The following is a 24,340-nucleotide window of genomic DNA, read 5'->3' as shown; positions in this document are numbered from 1 at the left end:
AACAAGGTTATACCACAAGTAAAGTCAGAAGTAGGGCACAGAATGCTCACAAGGCTGGTTTGGTTATCTGAGATCATTAAAAATGATGACTCCTAACAACATATACAAAAAATAAGAAATATAAATATAAAATACAAATTTCCCTTTAAAAATACTTTTAAGAAAAAAAGCAGGGCCTTGGAAGTTTTGCTTCTTTTCTTCTCCTTTGTTGCAGATTCCTGCTGTGTCTTGGGTGGGTGGTGGAGCGAGGGTGTCATCTGCAGGTGGCGCTGCCCATGGAACTCCCCACTTGAAGGAGACTATGTTTAGATTCTGAGATGGGAAGTGCAAGGTAAATAGTTCATGGTAGCCTTTGTTGTTGTTAGATTTAAGTTTTCCTTTTTTGCTGTCCAGTCATCCTCATAGGTCTTCTGTTTCTTGGTGTCCACATTGCCATCCTCATCATCTTCAGCTGCCTGTATGTTCAAAGCTGCCTAAGCATCCCCATCTTCCTCTCCATTCTCTTCCTCACCATCACCTTCCTCTTCCTCCTCTTCCTCCCCTCCCATTTTACCTCTTCTTCATCTACCTTGTCGGCCTCCTGCTCTCCATTTTTCTCATGAGCTTTCCTATTAGCAGGTGTGTCTCATCCATTCTCTGCCTCCTCCATAACTCCCTTCTTCTGTAAGTCCTTGGTGGTGATCTCAGAGCTGGTGTCCATGGGTCTCTAACATGACCTGGCACACCAGTGATCATCAGATGCAGTGGATTTAAAAGAAAGAAAGAGTTGGAGGACTCTGGTGGTAAGTCTACCATAGTCTGTGGTGGTGGAGGAGGTCCACGGTGGAGGTGGTTAGGGCAAACCCCGAGCTGAACACAGAAACAATGCCAAGATGGCTTTTCAGAGCAGCCAGTGGGGTTATGAAATAATCTTGAATCCCTTTGCAAACAAATCTTTCCATCTTTCCTCCTCTCTGAATTTACCACATTCCTGAATTTTATTGGCCGTATCCTTCTTTTCCATTATCTTCCACTTAAGCACAAAATATCACTTATTTTCCTTCTTTTTAAATTTTTATGAAAGGAACACACTCTATGTACATTTCTGTGGCTCGCTGCTCATCATATATTAGGCTCAGTAATTTTCACTCCTGTGTTCTATTCTAATGTTAAGGTACTTCACACCTAATTATCCATCCTACTTTTGATAGACATGTTTCATTTCCAGATTTGTTACTGCAATGATATTAGTGAAACTAATGTAACAGTGTTTGATAACACGGAAAGCATTCCAAGGATTTTAGGCTGTGATGAAACCAGTTAGGAGGAAGCAAAAGAGACACTTCTGGAGGAGAAACAACAACAAAAAGGTCAGAAAAAAAAAAACATTTTTCCCCTAGGAACATTTAGGGGTTTCCTCTGAAATTGTAATAGAAAAGGAATTTTATCTTCTTCCCTAATACTACATCCATTATCTCTTCATCTGTTTTTATCTACCATTTCAGATCTGGAGAAACAGTGTCAGAAATGTCAGAAAAAATACAAATATTTAAGTTCAAATTGGCCACAGAGGAATCAGGCACTGTTCAGGAAATGGTAGTCTGTTTCTCTTTATTTTGTATACTCAGAATATAACAAAATATAAAAAAATTATCACTTTTTGAATAAGACAAGTAGTGCTCTGATGGACTAATTATACAGTCTCAAACAGGTTCTCTGCCTTGTATGACCTATGAACTGGGACCTCTGAATCCCTAATTCTGGGCTCTGCTCTAATCTACATGCTTCCACCAGTTGGAAATTATTTCCTTAGTCTAGGGTTTTCAAAATTCTCTAAGTTAAGTACTCTTGATATTACAGAAGATTGGAAACCTACAGCAGCCACTCCATGACTGGATGTTACTTGGATTTCTTCTTTCTTCTAAAATGTTGATTTGCTTTCTTTCCCATAAAACAGCATTGACTCGTTATAAAATCACGAGGCAGATAAATTGCAAAAATTTTTCTGCATCTTAAATTTGATGCTCCAAGAAGATGTAATAACACTACTCTATTTTATAGATAATGAAACTATGTAAATAATAAAACTCACTATCCGAACACAGTCACAATTATTCGGGGTGCTTGGCAGCCAGATAATCAAACTAACACATACTAAGCCAGATAACACTGCACTGTTTTGTTTTTATTTCAGGTGGCCGGTGATCCAGTTTTATAATCACCATAGTATGCACACAAAAGAAAAGTCTATCAAAAAAAATCTCACAAATATTAAGCCATCCTTGGTGACTAATATTAACACAGAATGTCACATATCTCATCTTCCAGTCCAAAGAGGCCTTTGCATACGATCACAGTATCGGTTCACGACCACGTATTGTTGCTTTTCAACAGTGGCATATCATCTCTAACACAAACCGCCTGACGCCTAAGGGAACAAAGATTCACAGTAGCACGAACTGTCCCATGGATATAAACAATTTAAGGTCCCAGTCACCGAATGGGACCCACGAACTCACCCGGAGGAAGACGCACCCATCTATTCAACTGGCAGGCCCTGCTCCAGTCTCTCGTAAACTAGGGAAGCTCAGGGTTGTTCCCGTGGACCTTACTTGAGATGCTCCCGTGCACCGAAGCCTAAATCCCCGGTCACACCCCTGTCACCTTTCCCATCTTCACCTTCTCTGGAGTCCAGAATGTGTTCCTCAGCCTTCCTTGAGAACCATTCATCAAAGACCACAACCATTTGTCAAAGATATAAAAGACAACTGAGCCGCGGCGCTCGCCGAGCCGGGACTAGCTCCCTGCAGCAGAGGCTAGAACTCCGGATTGATTTTGGCAAAAGCGCCTTCGCTACACAAAGCGGAGTCGCACGCCTACTGAGGGTCCAGGATCCCAGCTGCTGGGGATTTGCCCGCCGTGGACTACATTTCCCAGAAGTCTCCAGGCACAGGGCTTTCTTCCGGGCGGGGCGAGTTTGCCCGCCGAGAGCTCTTTGGAGGGCCAGGTTCCCAGCCTCCGAAGACTTTCCGGCTATTTCCCATAAGTCTGTGGGGCCATTTCCGGCGTCCTGAAGGTGCTTGGGCTGTGCATGGTGAGTTTCTCGCGTCGGAGGAAGTAATCAGCGCCGGGTTAGAACCCGCAGCGAGCGTAGGGGTGACCCCCCCGGAGGCGCCCGAGGTGAGGAGGCCCGGGTCGCCGACAGGGCGTGTCGCGTTCGGAGCCTCCAGCCTGTGTGTGCGCGAGCGGCTGAGAAGGATGGTGTGTGACAGATGGCGTGGCAGGGCCGGCGTGTGCCTCCGTGATGGTGTGTGCGACTGGGAATGGGTGACGGGGTGACGGGGTGCTTTGGCTGTGTGCTGGTTCCCTCTAGACTTTCTTCGGGCCTGCCAGAGTTTAATGACCGCAGGAGAAGGAGTCCTACACTAAGCGCTAGAGTGAACGTTTCACACAAGAAGGCATAGGTCCCGTCTTGGGATGAGCAGTGCACATCTGGAAATGTCCTCGTGACCTGCTGCGAGGAAGACGTGATGGGGAGGTCCCAGAGGTAAGATTCCCACAAGGGCGCGTCCAGGAGCTTCTTAGGAGCCAGCTACGTGTTTCATAAGCACTGCAACCAGACCTCTGTCCCCAACAATTGCTGTCAACTCAAAGATTCCAGCCTTCCTTTCAGTTCCATTTGGTTTTGTGTGGTTGAAGGCAGACATGGCTCTAGACGGCGTTGTGGTTTTCTTTTCTTTTTTTTTAAATTTTTTTAATTTTTAAATTTTTTTAGTTAGGTCTGTGCTCCAAGAAATGCTGGTGTCTCATGATTCTTTTTTACCCCCTGCCGCTGCCGGGTTTCTAAGAAGGACCCTGAGGAGGAAGGAAGAATTGTATTATTTTGAAATCAAGGTTAAGGTGAGTTTGTGTTTCTTCTTTATTCACACACTTACATTTGTTTTTAGATCATGAGAATATTTGCTTTCCCTGGCCTGCAGTGTCACCGGTAGTGTCCATCCTGGGTTTTCCTTGTGGTCAGTGACCCCCCTCCCCCATGCACACACACCCTCAGGCGCTGCTGCATCCCTTTTCTTAGTGACACCCTATTGTCCTTATTCTCAATAGCTAGCTGTTCAAAGGGCAAATCATTTAAATCCTCCGGTGCATTCCTCCTTTCTAAGTATGCTGATGGTGTAGAAATAACACCTCCTAGAGATTAGTGTTAGAGTTTTATTTTAGACTATGATTACTTGAGGAGATTGGTATTTAGGTGGTATCATGTGCAAACTATTTTGTCTTCTCCACAGCCATGATTTTTTAATCAAGGCAAGGTAGAAGGAGTATTTCAGTTAATAAATGATAATATTTTAAGGCTTTTAGGGATTGGGCTTTGAGCATAAGGGTTTGCAGTTTGCACCAACAAGGACAGAGAGTTTCAGATAATCTTTAGGTAGAAATCTGAAACGGGCGCCTGGGTGGCTCAGTGGTTAAGCATCTACCTTTGGGATCAAGTCCCTCATCAGGCTCCCAAAGGGAGCCTGCTGCTCCCTCTGCCTATGTCTTTGCCTCTCTCTGTGTGTCTCTCATGAATAAATAAATAAAATCTTTAAAAATATATATAATTTGAAACATTGCTAAACATGAATTATTTCAGGTCCAATTTTGTGAGTGTTGTAGAAGTGGTACTGTGTTATGGTTAAGGGTAAGGCTCTGGATCAGAGCATCTATATTCAAATCCTGGCTCTGTTACTAGTGGTGTGAGCTTAGGTGACTCAGGTTCTCTGTGTCACATCTACAAAATTAAGACAAAATAATGCCTACCTAATGGGGGTTATAGAAATCGTAAAGTGAGTCAGTGTATTTAAAGCTCCTTAGAACAGAGTCTGCCCCATGATACAGACTTAGTGAATATTAAGATTTGCTGTTATGTGCTGATTCTTGATTTTCACATCAGCTTTTTATGATTGAAATTTGAAGAGAAATACAAAGATGATTGTGATGGGTGCTTGCAGGTTTAAAAGTGACCACATGCTCTAGTGGTCTAGTATAGGGAATCTTAACCTGTGGTCTTGTTCCATTTATGAGCTGCCAGGTGATTGCAGACTCCTTGAAATTGAGGCATAATTTATGTAAATATTTGTAAATTTATTTATTTGTTTATTTTAAGATTTTATTTATTTATTCATGAGAGACACAGAGAGGGAGAGAGAGGCAGAGACACAGGCAGAGGGAGAAGTAGGCTCCATGCAAGGAGCCTGACGTGGGACTCGATCCTTGGTCTCCAGGATCATACCCTGGGCTGAAGGTGGTGCTAAACCGCTGAGCCACCCTGGCTGTCCCTCTAAATTTATTTTTTTAAGTGGGCAAAATGTCTATAATTTCATGAGATTGTCAAGTGTACATGACCCAGAAAACATCTAACTCCATTGGTTTGGAATTAAGATTTAATAGCTGGGATGGAGCTTTTACAAAATTAGGGTCCAGTGATAGAGAAACAGTTAAGTTAATTGCAGTATATCCTGTAATGGAATAATGTGTACCTAATAAAAATTGAGTTTATAATGAATCAAAAGAAGGAAAAATGAAAATAGTAAAATATTAAGTAATAGTTGTAGTTATGAACAAAAGTCCTCAAGAATATTATGGGTTATATAAAGAATCCCATTCAGTAGGAGAAGGTTTTGAAAGACATTTTTCAAGGATTATATCCAAAATTTTTTTTAATGGACTATTCACTGAAGAAGTGGAGAGGTGTAGCTACACTTGTTGAGCATCCTTTCTGTACCAGATATTTTTCTGTTTATGTACATATATTTCCTTTCTCAGACTTTGAAGGTAACTTACATAATTGATGTTCATTACCGAGGAATCTTGATAGTGAAAGTGTCTCAGTGTAGTGGTGAGCCATTAGCTATAGGATGTTCAATAGCTCGTAGGTGTACTTTGTTTCTGACCCACTGATTTTCAGTGTTGGATCTGTTTTTTCAGTTTTCTTCATGATTGAAATATGCTCCTTCCCTATTATTCAATTTTTACATTTGGAAATATCTTTATATTTCTTATGGAATTAATACAGGCTGTGTGGCAAAAAATTTAACAATCCAGAAAACATATAGAGAAGGAAGTTAAAATTACATTCTCTAGAGTTAATCATTCTTAATATTTTGGTGTGTTTCTGTTTAAATTTTTTTCCCTGTGAGCCTGTGTGTCTGGTTTTGTTTTTGCAGAATAAGATAACAGTAATTGGTGATACAGTTGAGTTAAAGACTCTCTAGCTCTTATTTTGAAGGAGAAGTCCAATCCAGATGTGGGTTTTATTTTAATCTTGAATACATAGAAAGAAGAGAGAAGTGTCAGTGATTTCTTTTTTAAAAATCTGAAGTATTCACAACTTTTAAGAATTTAGAAACACCATTTTAAGAATTAGTTATAAGAGCCACAAAGACAGACATTCAGAATTAGATTATTTTAAAGGTTACTTCCATAGAAAATAGTGATAATTTCTAATGTGTATATTCTGTCTTGTGAAAATCTATTTACAAATAATATTTCCAAGGACAGATACTAATATCAGAAGGTAGAATAAGAAGGTTATAGTTATCAATATTCAGATAAACCACCAATTTGCACAGAACAAGATCAAGCCTCTGGTTAATGTTCTGTTCTTGACACCTAATTGGGTTGTATTTTCTGAGCCATCTTTATGATGCTGAGTCCTATCTGCAGCTACTGGGAGGAGAGGATAACTCCTGTATATCTTTCTGAGAACCTCTTTAAAAAAATTTTTTAGAGTAATCTCTACATCCAGTGTGGGGCTCAAAAAGTCACAATCCTGAGATCAAAAGTCACATGCCTCTCCAACTGAGCCAGCCTGGCACCTCTATTGTATACCAATATTTTATCTGGATTTGCTTACATAATCTTCAGTGCAGCCATCTGTCATAGTTGATGTTCCTATTCTTCTTTTGTGGGCAGGGACATAGAAGTGTTGAGAAATTGGTCACCATCATGCCTGGATTCACGTCCTGAAAGTCCAACACAAGAGCTTTATCTTAATTTTAGATACACTTCCCACATTGTGTATCCTTTACAAATCTGCCCACCTCACTAAGAAATTGATTATGTGTGTTTTTCTTCATCAATTAATATGGTCTGATACCATCAGACTAATGAGAACATAGCAGGTTACAGTCGAGCAAACCATTTACTTACTGTTATGTAGTTGCTAATTCTTTGTTGTCATAAATGATTTTTGGTTGATTATTTTTTAAAGATTTATTTATTTATTTGAGAGAGAGAGAGAACGTATGAGAGGGAGGGGCAGGGGGAGAGGGAGAGAGAACTCAAGCAGACTCTTGATATACTCTTGCTGAGTATAGAGCCTGAGGCAAGGCTCGACCCCAGGACCATGAGATCACAACCTGAGCTGAAAGAAAGAGTCATATGATTTAACCAACTGCACCACTCAGGTGCGCCCATGCATAAATATTTGCATGTATATGTTTTTACTTCTCTAGCTGTTTTAAGGATACATTTCCATCAGGGAATTTTGGGTAAAAGTTTGCCCCAAATTTAAGAGCCTGACATAGTACTTGGAAGGTAATAAAATAATTGAGAAACATGGTTGTTACCTTTAAGACAAGGAAGACCAAATAATATATATAGGAGTAACTAAGGCTGACAGCAACAGAGGCCAATAAGCAATCAGGCTGCCTGTCTTAGGAACTTGTTGGAAGGGAATTATGGCAGAACTATTGGGTCATGACCAGCTTTGTGGAGGCATATGGAATTTGGTTTGAGTTTTATACTGTACGATTTTTATCCTACTAATGCTAGTTGCTAGGTGAGACTAACAGGATCAGGTGATTCAGCAGTTATCAGGAGAGTATCCTGTCTAAAAAGACATATCAGATACAAAATAAACCCATATGTTAGAAGGTGTGAAGAGAAGCGGGATTGCAATCTCATCCATATATCCATGACATTTCTTGGGGGAATTTCAGCCATTTCTTTTTCCCTAGGCAGGACATAACTATTTAGAAATTATATAGTAGTATAATGAATGGCCATGATTACAAAAACTGTGCAGAGTACTTAAACAAAAAGAGTATTATGACCACAATAAAAAGAAAAACTTTATTGTCTATGGATGTATAACTTTCTAAGCCATTTTTTCCACTATTGACATCTGATTATTGGTCTTTTCTATATTGATAAACACATATAATTTATAAATATAATCATACTGTACATTCTATAAGCTATTTTTTTATTGATGATATATCTTGATTATTTTCCCCAACTTAGCATGGTTTTATAGCATTCCACTGCATGGATGTTCTGAGTGCATTAAGAGATCAGCTTTTTGTGCTTAGGCAATTGTACATCCTGTCCACTCCTATGTCTTGACTAACTCTCTTCAGCCCTGAGCCCATGAAGGATGTTCTGGCTTGGATCATGTGGCTGTTTCTTAGTCCTGAGAGATGGGAATGGTGGGAGGAAGATCCAGTCTGGGCAGGACTTAGTAGTCTAACCTCTGGCCCATATCAGCATTCCCCAGAAGCAGGCACTGCCAGAATCCTTCCTACTGAAGAACATTTGGATTTTAGATGAGAGTTTAGATACCACAAATGCTTGTGGAGGTGTGGAGTAGAAGCAGAAATGGAAGAGATGGAAGCTTATATTAGCTTAAGTCAGGATGGGATGGATCATTTAAGCACACCCGGTCTAAAGCTTTTTTTTTTCCCTCCCCAGCTCTGGCTTTTCTGGATTCTCTGCTTCACCAATAGAGGAACCCCATGGATTATTAACTAGTTCTTGCAATTCTAGAACCATGACTGATGTAAGTTGGTATTTCTCTGTCCTTGAAATATTGTGGTTTTTAGGTCATATGAATCTTTAATTGTCCTAAAGCTTTCTACAGGACAGAACCCCAATCCTGACCCTACTTCTCAGTTCCTATTCCAGTAAAGGATAATGCCAAATAGCCCAATTGGTGTCATCATATTTATGGTACACATTATCTAACATCTGTGTGCCAGTCTTCTATCAAAAGCAGTGAAGGGATAGAAGTCTTTTGAGGGAAATACTTGAGCTTCCGTCAAAGAATAACTCAAAGAAATACAGTTAACAATGAACACATTTTTACTTGTGTACAAGGAAAACCAATAGCAAATTGATGTCATCTATCAGCACAAACAGAATTTCTGTAAGGGAAGGAGAAAAGAGAATGGGAAGACTGTAGACATTTTGAAAACAACAGTTACTCCTTTTTCAGGTTAAGGTGCTGATTGCCAGGCATCTAAGAAGGAAGCCAGTCAGGATACAATGCCCTTAGACAGTCGGGTGGTCACCCAAGAGAACATTTTCAGTTGCTTCTCTGAAAGCAGAGAAAGAGCTCTCTTCTTTCCCTTCTCTGAAAGAGCTTTGGTATTTACCTAGCGATGAGGGTCTCATTTGACCACATAGGCAAACTTGGCACTTCACAGATCTGAGTTTCCCAGAGAGATGATGAAATTTGTGGTTTCTTGGTCTTGGCCCCAGTTTCAGTAAGGCTTTGCAAGGCTCTTTCCAGGGAAAGTGGTTCCCTAATTGATGAACACTGGCATCAGAGTCCATTTGGTTATTGACCAGGATGCGCAGATCTTGCATGGCATCTGTGTCATATATGATGTGCCCTTTTGGTGTCCTCCAACTTGGGAATGAGGATGGTGTTGGGTGAGTGGTGGTTGATGGTAAGGAAGAAGGTGATCCAGATTTCTAAATACTAGATGATGAGAGATTCCCTGAGAGATTCTTAGAATTAAGGTCTTTAGAAGTTTTGTTCAGCCTAAATGTATAAATATAGTAGAGATATTAATCTCACATCCATATGATGAACTGAACTGCAGCTAATAAAGACATCTTGTGTATTCATCAATATAAGAAAAAAGGCTTATGATGTAATCTAACAGTGATTTACTTGAGGCTTAACGATTATCCTTAATTTAATGGAAATTTTCTAAAATAGAGATTTCATAGTACATTTAGAAAAAAGAGTTTTCTTATTTGTTTTTTGAATTCCTTAAAGGGAAAAGCTAAAGAGCAGTTCATGTTAATAAAGAATTTGTGAAGCAGGCACATAGTGGGTTGTGTGTATGTATACATATTCACCTCACCCCTCTTCAACACACACTATTTTTATTAAATGGAAGAGAAACTGGGATTATTTTATATATTATTAGACAGGTCTAGTTATTTCACAATATCCAAGAAGTTTTTCTGCTGTAACAGGATTTTTCTACAATATGTAGATACTCTGCTTTGATCATATTAATTTCTTTACTTTTCCCTACCTCTGTATATCGTAGGCTTCCAACCTGCTTGATTGTTATATTTTTCTCTTCTTGCAGTTTATCCTTCACAATCCTTTTTTTCCCCTCTTGGAAATATTTTCTTAAATTCTTAAATCTCTTCAATTTCACAAGTAATATATGGGTTTTTGGTTTTAGGGCTTGGTGACTTTCAGGGATGTGGCCATCGACTTCTCTCAGGAGGAGTGGGAGTGCCTGGACCCTGCTCAGAGGGACTTGTACGTGGATGTGATGTTGGAGAACTATAGTAACTTGGTCTCATTGGGTAAGGTCATCTGCCTGAAATACTTTAGAATCTTTTCTCTGCACCATCGGCTTTTGCTATGGGAATTATAAGGCTGTCTTGAAGAAACCAAGTGAATGTCTTCTCCCTGTTCTCAAAGGGATGTGTTGATATTTGTTGGGTTAAAAATGGGGTTCATTGAGTTCCTTCCTCTTCCCATACCTTCACACTTTCCTTTGGTTTTTCCTGCAGTGGCCTCTCTTCTTTGTTACCAAGGAGCTGGATTTGCATTATGGGGTATTAATTCATAACCATTGTCAAAGAAACCAGGAGTCATACTGTATTTAACTTTAGCATGTCTATAGGTGATCTGTGTCCTTGCTACTCCAGGTGTGATTATTTTGTTTGAGGAACCATAGGAAGACCAGAGCAGAGTGAGCGAAGGAGAGGATACCAAGGAGTTAGTGAAGGAGATAGGCAAGGCCTAGATGATAGGCAGTTTTGCTGGTTTGAGGAAGGAATATGGATTGTGTTCTCAGTGATTAGAAGCTTTGGTTTATGTGGGGTTTTAGCTTTTTTTTTTTTTTTTTTAAGATTTTATTTATTTATTCCTGAGAGACACAGAGAGAGAAGCAGAGACATAGACAGAGGGAGAAGTAGGCTCCTCATAGGGATCCTGATGTGGGACTCAATCCCCAGACCCAGGATCATGCCCTGAGCCAAAGGCAGATGCTCAACTGCTGAGCCACTCAGGCATCCCAGCTTTTTTTATTGGTATGTATTGCATACCTAACATCAGCTTCTTCTGGGGCTTGTTAGGTCCTACCTAGACCTGCTCTTGCTGAACAGAATCTGAATTTATACAGGATCCCCAGGTGATTTTTTTTTTTATTGGAGTTCAATTTGCCAACATATAGCATAACACCCAGTGCTCATCCCACCAAGTGCCCCCATCAGTGCCCATCACCCAGTCATCCAAACCCCCTGCCCACCTTCCCCTCCACCACCCCTTGTTCGTTTCCCAGAATTAGGTGTCTCTCATATTTTGTCACCCTCATTGATATTTTCACTCATTTTCTTTCCTTTCCCTCTATTCCCTTTCATTAATTTTTATGTTCACCAAATAAATGAGACCATATAATGCTTGTCCTTCTCCGATTGACCTATCTCATTCAGCATAATATCCTCCAGTTCCATCCACATCAAAGCAAATGGTGGGTACAGGTGATTTTATACACATTGAAGAAGCACTGCTCGTTGTTATTTTTTTGACCCACATGCAAGGAGTATAGTTAGAAACAGGGTCCTGATGTACTCAGACTTTCAAAAGAGCCTTCTACTTTATAGAGAGGAGGATTGGCTAAACAGATTTATTTCATAATAAGTGAACACATTCCTTTCAACATAGTTGAGGTTGAAAGTTGCAATCTGTGAACTTTGCATTTTACAGGTAAATTCCACACTGAATTAAATCCTAAAAATGTCTCATGAAACTTCTTTTCCTGTTAGCAAAATAACATTAGTAACTATAATAATATTCATACTTTACACTGTGCTTACTATAAACCAGGCTCTGTTCTAAGCAGAACAAATACTTTAGCATTTTAACTTTCACAACATCCCCATGAGGCAGGTAATGTTTTTATTCCCTTTTTATAGATGAGAATACAGAGACACCTACAGTGTGGGTCACGCAGCTAGTGGGAGGAAGTAGCAGCAATTGAGTCTGTAAGGAAGTCTGGCTCATGAGTCTGTTCTGAACCACCTGCTTTCTGTTTGCTCCAGAGAGATGGAGCCTGAATGAATCTGAAACAAGATCATTTTCCTACTGATGTGATCTCATGTTTTTCATTTCTGTCATCCTTCTCTTCTGAGAAGTCTTTATCAATATTATTTTTAGTTTTTACTGCAAATTTAACATGTTTTGATCTCATTAAAAAAAGGTCTATACCGTTTAGCATTTCTTTTCTTGTAAGCAGACACTCCCATTTCTCAGTTGGATGTGACATTATGGGAGCAAGGACAAGAGTCCTGGATGGTTGTGTGAGGGGAGGGCCAAGAAGTTGGAACCCAGGAAGTCAAAGGCAGGAAGGAACTATCATTGCAGGGAACCAACCTCATGGGTCACACAGGAGGAAGAGAATAGCTGGGATAGTGTTTGGAAAGCTCCCTACAAAGGACCAAGGCCTATGGAGGAAAGAAATTGAGATCCCACTTTGGGCTACCAAACAAACTTCCATTTGATCTCATTTCTTACTCTTTGTTTTTCTTCTCATATTTCCCTCCCATTTCAGCAAGGAAGGCATTCTCTTTTTGTTTCTGGTGCAACAATTCTACTTATATGTTTGATCAGCTGCTTTCTAGCCCTTTTGCATTTCTGCATGTGTATGAATGAATGCATTCACTCGTAAGTTCTGCAAATATTTTGACTGCTTTCTCCTAGCTAGGCATTGAACTGGGCACTACCAATGCAGTCATGAATAAGATTGATAACTTGCCCATTCTCAAATGGAGTTTTATGTAGTCAGGAAGAAACCAAATATAAGTAAATAAATAGGTAAATAATGTTATGTAATGAAACATGGTGGTCAGGGAGGTAAAGATCACAAGAGAATAGAAAATGATAGAAATTGACAGGGCTAATTTCGATAAGATAGTCAGGGAAAGCTTTCTTGAAAACACGAAGGAAGACTGGGATCAAATTATATGAATATCTGGGGGAGGAATATATCAGTCACAGTGAACAGTAAATGCAAAGGCTCTGTGTTTGCAAAGAAACTGTCAGAGGAATTTTAAGAAGCCCAGGGCAAAGTTAGTAAAGGAGAGTAAAGAAATTCGGTTGGTGAGATAGGCGAGGGCCTGATAATACAGTTTTGTTGTTTTTGTTTTAGGGGTTTGATTATGTAGCCTTTCAGTCTGAAACAGTCCATACATCTTTCCTTAACCTGCATTCCTGGTGGTTTTTGAAGACTATAGGCCAGTTATTTTGTAGAGTGTCCTTCAGTTTGTGTTTGTACTTTTCTTTATGATTAGATTTAGATTTATGCATCTGTGGCAGCAGGATCACAAAATTGATGCTGTGTTCTTACATTCTGTCAGGTAATACAAATGGTTTGTCATTACTGATAATACTTAGAGCACTTGATTAGGTTAGTGTCTGCTGGCTTCCTCCAGGAAAATTAATAATTTTTCCTTTAATGTGTATTTTGTGAAGAAGACTTGGAGACTTTTAAATATGGTCCTCTTCAAATTTTCAATGTATTCATATATTGGATCTTTAGTTGGTGGGTTGTAATCTGTTCTTTTTGTTATTCATTTTGAAGTTAAAAATATTTGAACTTGTCCCAGATTTGATCTGTGAGAACCCTCTAATGAGGCTTCTATGTTCTTTGGCATGTCTCTATCACTGATGGAGCATCTCCTTATTTTCTGACACAAAAACATGTTGTGGGGGCAGCCCAGGTGACTCAGCGGTTTAGCCCGCCTTCCCGCCCAGGGCGTGATTCTGGAGACCCAGGATAGAGTCCCACATTGGGCTCTCTGCATGGAGCCTGCTTCTCCCTCTGCCTGTGTCTCTGCATCTTTTTCTCTCTCTCTCTCTCTGTGTCTCTCATAAATGAATAAAATCTTAAAAAAAAAAAAAAAACATGTTGTGTCAGGCTCATCTTCTACTTCCCTGCCACAGTCCTAATGTCAACCATTTCTTCAAGGTGCTCTGGTTCCTTCTTGTGGAGAATGGTAGTTAGAAGCCAAAATCTGTGTATTAGGGTTACTCATTGCTTCTGGGAGATGGCTGGCCGCTCCCAGGTCTCTGAGTGGTCAGAGATAGGGAATATACTTATATACATACATTTGTACACACACATTTACATCTGTATATTAAAAACCATGAGATGACACCCACCTCCCCTCCAGCAACCCTTTTATTTCCTCTAATTAAGCATCTCTTATGGGTGCCTCCCTCAGTTTTTATTTTTCCTTCCCTTCCCCTGTGTTTATTTTTTTGTATCTTAAATTCCACACATGAGTGAAATCATATGATATTTGTTCTTCTCTATTTCACTTAGCATAATACTCTCTAGTTCCATCCATGTCATTGCAAGCATGGCAAGATTTCTTTTTTTTTTTAATTTTATTTATTTATTCATGAGAGACAGAGGGAGAGAGAGAGAGAGGCAGAGACATAGGCTGAGGGAAAAGCAGGCTCCCTGCAAGGAGCCTGATGCATGACTTGATCCCAGATCCCGGGATCACACCCTGGGCCAAAGGCAACCACTCAACTGCTGAGCCACCCAGACATCCCATGATTTCATTCTTTTTGATGGCTGAGTAATGTTCCATTTCTTACACACACACACACACACACCCCACATATGCTTTATTAATTCATATGTCAATGGACATCTAGGCTCTTTCCGTATTTTGGCTGTTGTGGACATTGCTGCTATAAACATTGGGGTCCATGTGCCCCTTCAAATTGCTATGTTTGTTTTCTTTGGATAAATACCTAGTAGTGCAATTACTGGGTCATACGGTAGTGCTATTTTTAACTTTTTGGGGAACTTCCAAAATCTTTGTTGTTTTGGAAAATATAATTTTCACAAGTTTATTATTTGTATTAACAGGCAATGGTTAAAAAAATAAAAATAAAAAAACAGGCAATGGTTTATTATTTTCAAGTGAATTAATATCTTTAATTTCTCAGTTTTAATTTCTAATATGGTAAATACCAAAAAGTATAAATCACACAAAAGCTCTTTGAGTCCTCAACAATTTTTTTAACATTTAAAAAAAAGTTAAATCTATATTCACTTTACTAACATTGTTAAGCCTTACTTACCAAGTAATTGTAATACAGATTCTTGCATGGCAATTCAGATTGGTTGAACTAAATTCAACGTTACTGAACTATTTGTTGATGTTAAACTGTACAAAAGTGCATTTCTTTTAGTTTGTATTTGACCATCTTAGAGTAGTTGTAACATTGGGTTGGTCAGTTTAAATATCTTGACTTCCTTTTGAGTGTATACATAATCCTTATACCCAAATGTTGATGTATATAAAGCAATAAGATACTGTTAAGTTAAACAGTAGTTACTGCGGTTTGTCTGGGACCAACTGGTCATGACTAAAATTACTCCCCACAAACACATCCACGGTACTTCCCTACTTTTTAGTAAATCAACTAAAATATTATAAAATCACATTAGACAAGTACACTTATACATGAACAAGCAAAGAATTCACCAATAATTTTTAAGAATATAAGGGATTCTGAGGCAAGTAATTTTGAAAACTACTGCCCCAGATGATGAGTCTTTCAATATATGGTCTTTGTTAGGCCTCAGATGGATGCCTCTTTCCACTCGGGCTGTGTTAGCACTCCAACCGCCTTGTGGAGAGGCACCATATGGATACATAAATTAATATCATGTTACAGATCCATGGGGGGTAATCCCTGCATAGACTTCTGGGACTGTGTTGAATGCTCCTTTATTATTAAACCTTGAATTGCAAATTCCAGCTGCCTTAGCATCCCTAAACTCAGAGACCAGTGTCTTTGACCAGTGAGACCACTGTACTCTATTTAGAGAGCATTTTAACTGTACCTTGCTTTGAAGGATACAGCCAGCCATAAAGGGTCAATATGAAGTTTTTATAATCTTCTCTAAAAGCTTCTCAGCCCTGTGTCTAGTATCCTATTTTATAGCTTTTGGTTGTTTGCAATATGAGAGTTAAGTCTAATACCAGATTTTTCTTTATAACTGGGACTGGAAATCTTCCCCTTCATTTTGAAGAATATTTTTTGCTTTATATAAAACTCTAGGTTGAAAGCTTTCTTCTTTCAGCCATTAAAGGTTCCATTCCAGGGGTGCCTGGGTGGCTCAGTTGGTTAAGCATCTGCCTTTGGCTTGGATCATGATCTCAGAGTCCTGGGATCAAGCTTCACATCAGGCTCCCTGCTCAGTAGGAGCCTGCTTCTCCCTCTCTTGCTCCTGTTGCCTGTGTGCTCTCTGTGTCAAAAAAATAAATAAATCTTAAAAAAAAAAGGGTATTGTCTTGTAGCTTCTATTATTACAGATGTGAAGTCAGTCATAATTCATAGTTGTTACTCTAACTGTAATGCTCCTGCTTGCATCTTTTTATAATTTTACTTTATCTTCAGTTTTCAACTGTTTGCTTCTGTTCTCAGTTTTTGCTTTTCTTTGTATTTATCCTGCTCAAAGTAGGTTGATTACTCATACATTTTATACATTTTGAGAACATTTCAACAATCTTTTCAAGTACTTACTTGGTTTTGTCCTCTTTCTGGAATGCTGTTCCCTGATGGATTGTTTGATATTGTTGCACAGATCTGACACTGTTCTCTTTTTCCCCCCTTCTTTTTTCTCTCTGTGCTTCAGTTTTATAGTTTTACAGCTTTAGAGTTTCCATTTCTTTGCTGAAATTTCCCATCTGTTCACTGTCCATTTTTTCTTCCAGAATCTATAAAATTTAATTGAATGGTCTTGCCTGCTGATTCTAATATTTGTGTCATCTGTTCCTTGCCTCTTTTTTTTTTGGGGGGGGGGTGTTATTATATCTTGTACTTTGCCCTTTCCTCGACTACCTCATAATTTTTTATTGTGTGCTACACATTTTGAAGAATACTAAATGGATGGTTCCCTGCCCCTAGAAGTATATGCTCCTTTTTGAGTTATTTAGGGTGAGGAGCTGATAACTTAGATCCCACCTAGCATGGAGCTGAGCTGGGACTGGTCATAGCTTTCATTAGTTTCACTTTATTTCTGGTTTCAAATTAGATTTAAAAGTCTTTCTTTGCCATAAACTTCCCACGTGATCATTGACACATCTATCTCTTTGATTGTATCAGGATTTGAGCTAAGCAGAGATTGTGTTACAGTTTAGTTTAGTTTGTTTCATATGTTTCATTTCCAGTAGAGCCTTGGAACTTAGTAACTGCTTGGTTTGCAGAATTTTGTCTGCTTTCTAGCCCAACACCAATTACTCAGAAAAATTTCTGTGAAGGAGCATTATGTAGCTTAATGTTTTGTTTTTTAAGTATAGTTGACCTATAATAATAGTTTTATGTGTGCCTGGTTTTGTTTTTGAGTTTGGGGATATTCTAGATTCTAGTTTATCATGCCAGCCTACACAGTCATTAAAAGTTTAGCTGAACTACACCTGGACACATAAGGGCTTGATTGAGGAAGGGCACATTTGGTTTAGGAGGTCATTCACATGGGAAGATGAGGAACTTGTTAAAATGATCTTTGTGGAATCTCCCAGAAAACTATCAGATCAGAATATTAAGATCATAAAAGCTGAAAAGTCAAAGCTGAGATTGTTGTTCAACAGGGTAGAGATGTGATACTTAGCAGTGAGTTCACTAAGTCTCCCAGCCCACTTATGGGTATTATTTCCCATTTGTTTTGTATTTCTACTATTAAGCTCCCCCCCCCCCCCGGCTCCCACCCCGCTGCCCAGTAAAGGAAATAAAATATGTGGTTTTCTTGTTTTGTTTTGTTTTTGCTTTGCTTTTTTTCCAGATTTGGAGTCAACATATGAGACCAAAAATACAAATTCAGAAAAAGACATTTTTGAAATAAATTTTTCCCAATGGGAGGTGAAGGAAAGAAGTAAAACTCTTGGCCTTGAGGCATCCATTTTCAAAAATAACTCTAAGTGCAAAAGCAGATTTGAGGGACTACAGGAACATCAAGAGGGATACTTTGGTCAAATGATAATTAGCTATGGAAAAATGCCCACTTACAGAAAAATTAAATCTTTTAGTGCGCATCAAAGAATTCATAATAGAGAGAAACATTATGTTTGTAAGGAATGTGGGAAGGCTTGTAGTCATGGCTCAAAACTTGTTCAACATGAGAGAACTCATACGGCTGAAAAACATTTTGAATGTAAAGAATGTGGCAAAGACTTTTTTAGTGCCTATCAACTCACTGTGCATCAGAGATTTCATACTGGTGAGAAACCCTATGAATGTAAGGAATGTGGGAAGACCTTTAGTTGGGGATCTAGTCTTGTTAAACATGAAAGAATCCATACTGGCGAGAAACCCTATGAATGTAAAGAATGTGGGAAGGCCTTCAGTCGTGGCTATCACCTCACTCAACATCAGAAAATTCATATTGGTGTGAAATCATACAAATGTAAGGAATGTGGGAAGGCCTTTTTTTGGGGTTCAAGCCTTGCTAAACATGAGATAATTCATACAGGTGAGAAACCTTATAAATGTAAAGAATGTGGGAAGGCCTTCAGTCGTGGCTATCAACTCACTCAGCATCAGAAGATCCATACTGGTAAGAAGCCTTATGAATGTAAAGTATGTGGAAAGGCTTTTTGTTGGGGCTATCAACTTACTCGGCATCAGATATTTCATACTGGCAAGAAACCCTATGAATGTAAGGAATGTGGAAAGACCTTTAATTGTGGCTCAAGTCTTGTTCAACATGAGAGAATCCATACTGGTGAGAAACCCTACGAATGTAAAGAATGTGGGAAGGCCTTCAGTCGTGGCTATCACCTCACTCAACATCAGAAAATCCATACTGGTGAGAAACCTTTTGAATGTAAAGAATGTGGGAAGGCCTTTAGTTGGGGTTCAAGCCTTGTTAAACATGAGAGAGTCCATACTGGTGAGAAATCTTATGAATGTAAAGAATGTGGGAAGGCCTTTGGTAGTGGCTATCAACTTACTCGGCATCAGATATTTCATACTGGAGAGAAACCCTATGAATGTAAGGAATGTGGGAAGACCTTTAATTGTGGCTCAAGTCTTGTTCAACATGAGAGAATCCATACTGGTGAGAAACCCTACGAATGTAAAGAATGTGGGAAGGCCTTCAGTCGTGGCTATCACCTCACTCAACATCAGAAAATCCATACTGGTGAGAAACCTTTTAAATGTAAAGAATGTGGGAAGGCCTTTAGTTGGGGTTCAAGCCTTGTTAAACATGAGAGAATCCATACTGATGGGAAATCCTATGAACGTAAAGAATGTGGGAAGGCCTTTGGTAGTGGCTATCAACTTAGTGTTCATCAGAGATTTCATACTGGTGAGAACCCTTATCATTGTACGGAATTTGGGAAGACCTTTGTTAATGGCTCAGACCTTGTTCAACATAAGATAACTCATAGTAATGATAAACCTTATGAATATAAAGGTTGCGAGGAAGCCTTTATATGGACAACTTACTCAAATGAGACAGTTGATACTGGTGATACTTTATGATTGAAGAGATATGAAAGAACATTTTTTTACATGTATGGACAACTTATCATGAGGTGAATCTTAATCTTGAGAAAGCTATGAATGTAGGGAATGTGCAAAAGCCTTACCTGTGTGTGGACATTTACTTGATATTAGAAAATTCATACTAGTGAGAAACACTTTGAATATAAGGAATATGAAAAAGCCTTTATAATTTTATATAGTCTTATTGAATATTGGTTTATACTGATGTGAAACCATTTAAGTATAAGTAATGTGTGAAGATCTTTATTCATGGCACAGAAGTCTGGTAAACATTGGGGAATTTCTACTCGCTAGAAACACTTTAAGGAATATAGGAAGAACCTAAACCCAATTCAGTTTTTGCTGTGCACATTAGAGAACTCATACTGCTGTGAAACTGAATGTAAGGAATGTGGGAAGGCTCACAGATGTGGTAAATATCTTAGGGTACATCATAGAATGCATCCAAATGAGTAGCCCTTTAAACTGGGATATAGGGCGCCTGGGTGGCTCACTGTTTGAGTGTCTTCCTTTGGCCCAGGTCGTGATCCCAGGGTCCTGGGATCGAGTCCTGCATCAGGCTCCCTGCAGGGAGCCTGCTTCTTCCTCTGCCTATGTCTCTGCCTCTCTCTGTGCCTCTGATGAATGAATACATAAAATCCTTTAAAAAAAACCTGAGATGTAGGAAGGCCTTTATATAAATACTACTAAAACTATTGTTTAGGGACTAGTGCCAGTCCACAAAATTGTTAACGGTCGATCATGAGATGGATGTGAAAAATAAGAGTATATGTTGGAAACTTACAGCAATTTCATATTGCCATAACATTATCACTGTATTTTGTAAAAGTGCCAATTCATTCATGAATGATTAGAAGTTAAAAAGTTTACCCTTTCCCAGAAATAATTTGAGAGGCAACAATCACGGTTTTAAAAACATGGGACAAGTCACAATATAATTTATTTAGAATAAGAAATACTTCATTTGTCACCTTTCTGATTAGAATAGCAGAATATTCACACTATAGGAAGATTTGACTAACATATGAGTTACAACTTTGTTATGTCTGTAAAAGCATAATTTATAACAAATATGTTCATTTAATGAAGGTATAGAAGCCTTCCAACACTATTCAATCTTTGTTAAACTTAAGCAAATTTATTCTAGAAAATAACCTTATCAAGGTATCAAATACAGGGAATCTCTCTTATATGGCACAAACCGTACTTACTATCCTCACCATTTCCACCTCTTTACTACTCATGGGATGTTGGGGAAAATGCTTATCTCCTCTGGGCATCATCTTTAAAATGTTGGTGATGGTAACTGTTGCAGAGATTGCATGGATTTAGTATGTATCAGATCCTTGGAAGAATATCTCAAATGTAGCCTATAGTCAATACATGTTTGCTGTTGTTCTTATTATTCTCAGCCTTAGTATTACTACTAGTAAATTCTTATGAAAAGAATGCTCTTTGGTGTAATGAATTGGGAAAAGCTTCCGTAACCACTCATCCATTTCTCATTGGTGTAATGAATTTAGGAAAGCTTCTATAACCATTCATCCATTTGAATTTAGGTAGTTCATTATGGGTAAAATATAGAAAACAAAACAAAAAAAAAACTTGAGGGAATTTTTTTGAGAGGATTTTAATTCAAAGTTTATACTTTAAGCTGCATTAAAAAATGAAGGCTGAAAAGAAATGTGGATTTAGTAAGTGGTAAGATGTTGGGAATATACCTATTGAAAAACTAGGTAAAGGTGTGAAGCAATTTGCCTGTAATGAATTCAAGCAGAGAAGTAGCTAGTGATTAAAATTCTCTGCCTACATTTTGAGATAAATTACAAATTGAAAAGAAACAAAAAGTCCAGTTGGAATTCTTTCCCCAGATTTTATTATGACAAATTTCAGACTCAGAAATTTAAAGAACAGTGTAATAAACATTCATATACTCTATTAACATTTGGTCATACTTGCTTTCTCTCTGAAACTGTATGTATGATGTGTATGTACACCCACATACTTTCATCTTATGATGTAGAAGTGATACTTCATTCTTGAATATATTAGCATGCATCTTTTAAGAATTAGAACAGCCTTAAGTACCATGATCTCACAAGAAAATTATATGTAATTCTGTAATATTCTTTCACATTCACTTCCTATGTCCCAGTACTCCCAAGGTATCCTATGCTATTTATTTTCTAGCCAGCATTTTTCTATATTCATGCATTGCATTGGTTATCATGTCTCTAGATTTTAATCTTGAAAAGACTTAACTGTTAAGGAAAGCTGTTTTATAGAATGCCATGCATTCTGGATTTGTTTCTTCCCTTAAGGTGAGATTTAATTTGTATGTCTATCCTTTGTATCTATCATAAAGGCAAGTTAGGGTCAGAAGCTTAAACATTTTTGGCCAGAATACACTATAGTTGGTGCTACACATTTCATATTGCAACACACCAAGAACACATAATACCCAGTTTTCTTGCTATTGCTAAATTTGGTCATTTGATTAAGACAGTGACTGCTAGAGCTCTCCATTAGCTAGTTAAGGTTGATGAACCTTTCAACTACTTTTGAGAATGTAGTCATAGCATATGTATAAGTTCTGAATTAAAGAGAAAACTGAAATGATTATAGATTGTTCAAAAAAAGAATGATAATTAAATTGTGTATCAGAGGTTGTAGAATGTGCCTGAAGCTCTGTTGAGTGGAAAATACCTTTTAATGTGTTCGGAGGAAACCAAGATACATCTGGTCAGATGGAGGACCAGAACTATGCCTTGTTTCCCCCAGTATCCTACATGGTCCCTGTCATACCGAAGTAAGAAGCTAGAAAAATGACAAATCCTAAATCAATACACAGAAGCAACTTATACAACTAAAATTGTCCCAGAACTTCTGAAATTATGTCTTGAAAGTTACCAGTACTGAATAGTGCTTGAGAAACAGTGGGATTCTCTGGTTAAAGAAGCTTATGAAGCAGAACCTACAAAATCCCCTCTCAAGGAAAATCAAAAGCACCTTGTCAACTTATCAGAAAACTAAAGAATGTTCTAGCGAATAAAATTGTTTAACTTTGTGGTACCGGTGTATCTCAAACTTTATCATGGAAATACTGATTCCCATTACCTATTTCCATCTTAGGGATATGAAACTGCATTGGGAAATGTTGCCATAACTAGGAGACCATAAAGTTGGACATTTCAATCTCTAAGTCTGCTTGTTAGTTATGATGGAATGGCACTTAGCATCATGCTCTCAAATGATTGCCTTCTAATGTTTTGTTTTATTCATGAGTAAATCTTTGTTGTATCTAAGTTGAAAGGGCTCCTGAGTTATAAAATGTCATTTTATGATCTCTTCCTGCAATTGTATAGTATTTAATTTGTTAATATGATAATTTATGTTGACAGGTTGTTGGATTTTTTCTCCCATTTCTGGATATATACCCAGGTTAATTATTGGTATATGTATGTATTCTGATGCACTGCTAGATTTCATTTGCTACTATTTAGAATTTTTACATCTCATGAATGAAATTATATAAAAGTTTTATTTTTGAGGTATTTTTGTGTTTTTGTATTGCACCTTTAAAACTATATGACTATATTGGGCTGTTTTGAATTGGAGATCTTTCATCACTTTTCTAGTTGCATCTGTTGATTTTCTTGTCTTTAAAATTCTACTTTGGATACAACTAATTCAGAGTGCCTAGCATAATTATTTTAAGGAGCCTTTGCAGCCCAGCCCTGTAGTACCAGCCAAGATACACATAAAAGGGAATATTCTGACATAGCCCCTCATTGAAAATCCTTCATTATGTGTTCTTGGGAATACTATGTTGGGAAATCAGAGCTCCTTATGAGACTGCTATGACCATACTCCTGCAGGTCTTTCTCCAAATACTGGAAGTGGAGTTGCTTGGATTTGGTCATGGATGGTATACCTGTGTTCAACTTTAGTTAAGTTTAATTTTTCTAAATAGGTTTCCAAAAATACCTGGCACTCCCACCAACAGTGTATGAATGTTCTGCTTTTCTATATCCTTGACAATATTTAGCATCATCAGCTTTAAAAAAAAATTTGCCACTCTGGTAGGTACCTTGTTTTACATTTCCATTTTTCTGATTATTTATTAGCTATTTAGATATTTTTGCAATATCTATTTCTTCCTCCTGATACTGGATGTATTGGGTATCTCTGGTTTCACAAAGCATCTGTAAAACTTGTAAGCATTTAACACCTACACAGTGACTGTGTGTGTGTGTGTGTGTGTGTGTGTGTTCATCTCCCACCAGACGAGCTGGTTGATGGCTGTGATGAAATCAGTTTTATCTCTGCATCTGTAGCTCCCAGTAGGAACCATGATGTAGTTATTTGATGTAGTTAGGATACACTCAGCAAAAATTGAAATAGCAAACTAGCCAAAGCAATAAGGAAGTATATTGAGTCATATACGGGGGAAAGGAGGTTCCAGGTTCCAGAGATTTTTGATTCATCAGCAAAATTAAATATTTAGAGACTCAAATTCTCTTCTGG

At 38.2% G+C, this 24,340-nt stretch overlaps 1 protein-coding gene and 1 pseudogene across 5 annotated transcripts; one reads left to right on the top strand and one right to left on the bottom strand.

The window, feature by feature from the left end:
• Positions 1-305: 305 nt before the first annotated feature.
• LOC129500120 (prothymosin alpha-like) lies at positions 306-700 on the bottom strand (annotated as a pseudogene).
• A 2,334-nt stretch (positions 701-3,034) lies between these two features.
• Positions 3,035-23,354, top strand: ZNF283 (zinc finger protein 283). Of its 5 annotated transcripts, none has more exons than XM_055311407.1 (6): positions 3,035-3,073; positions 3,353-3,526; positions 3,755-3,879; positions 8,716-8,803; positions 10,452-10,578; positions 18,087-23,354. In XM_055311407.1, exons 4-6 carry the CDS (start codon positions 8,795-8,797, stop codon positions 19,787-19,789), a joined length of 1,839 nt encoding a protein of 612 aa, XP_055167382.1. In that variant the 5' UTR covers positions 3,035-3,073; positions 3,353-3,526; positions 3,755-3,879; positions 8,716-8,794; the 3' UTR covers positions 19,790-23,354. The 5 variants fall into 5 exon arrangements, with proteins under 5 accessions (XP_055167382.1, XP_055167383.1, XP_055167386.1 ...); XM_055311408.1 differs by having other exon boundaries at positions 3,041-3,159; XM_055311411.1 differs by having other exon boundaries at positions 3,041-3,526; positions 3,831-3,879.
• The last annotated feature ends 986 nt before the right edge of the window (positions 23,355-24,340 follow it).

This window comes from Nyctereutes procyonoides, unplaced genomic scaffold (assembly GCF_905146905.1).
Source record: "Nyctereutes procyonoides isolate TBG_1078 unplaced genomic scaffold, NYPRO_anot_genome, whole genome shotgun sequence".
Classification (NCBI taxonomy): domain Eukaryota; kingdom Metazoa; phylum Chordata; class Mammalia; order Carnivora; family Canidae; genus Nyctereutes; species Nyctereutes procyonoides.
The sequence above is the reverse complement of the archived record's forward strand: the minus strand, read 5'-3'. Positions and strand labels throughout refer to the sequence as shown.

Coding starts and splice junctions, on each gene's coding strand:
- ZNF283 (XM_055311407.1), top strand. Junction 10,579..18,086: donor TAGTAACTTGGTCTCATTGG/GTAAGGTCATCT, acceptor CTTTTTTTCCAG/ATTTGGAGTCAACATATGAG.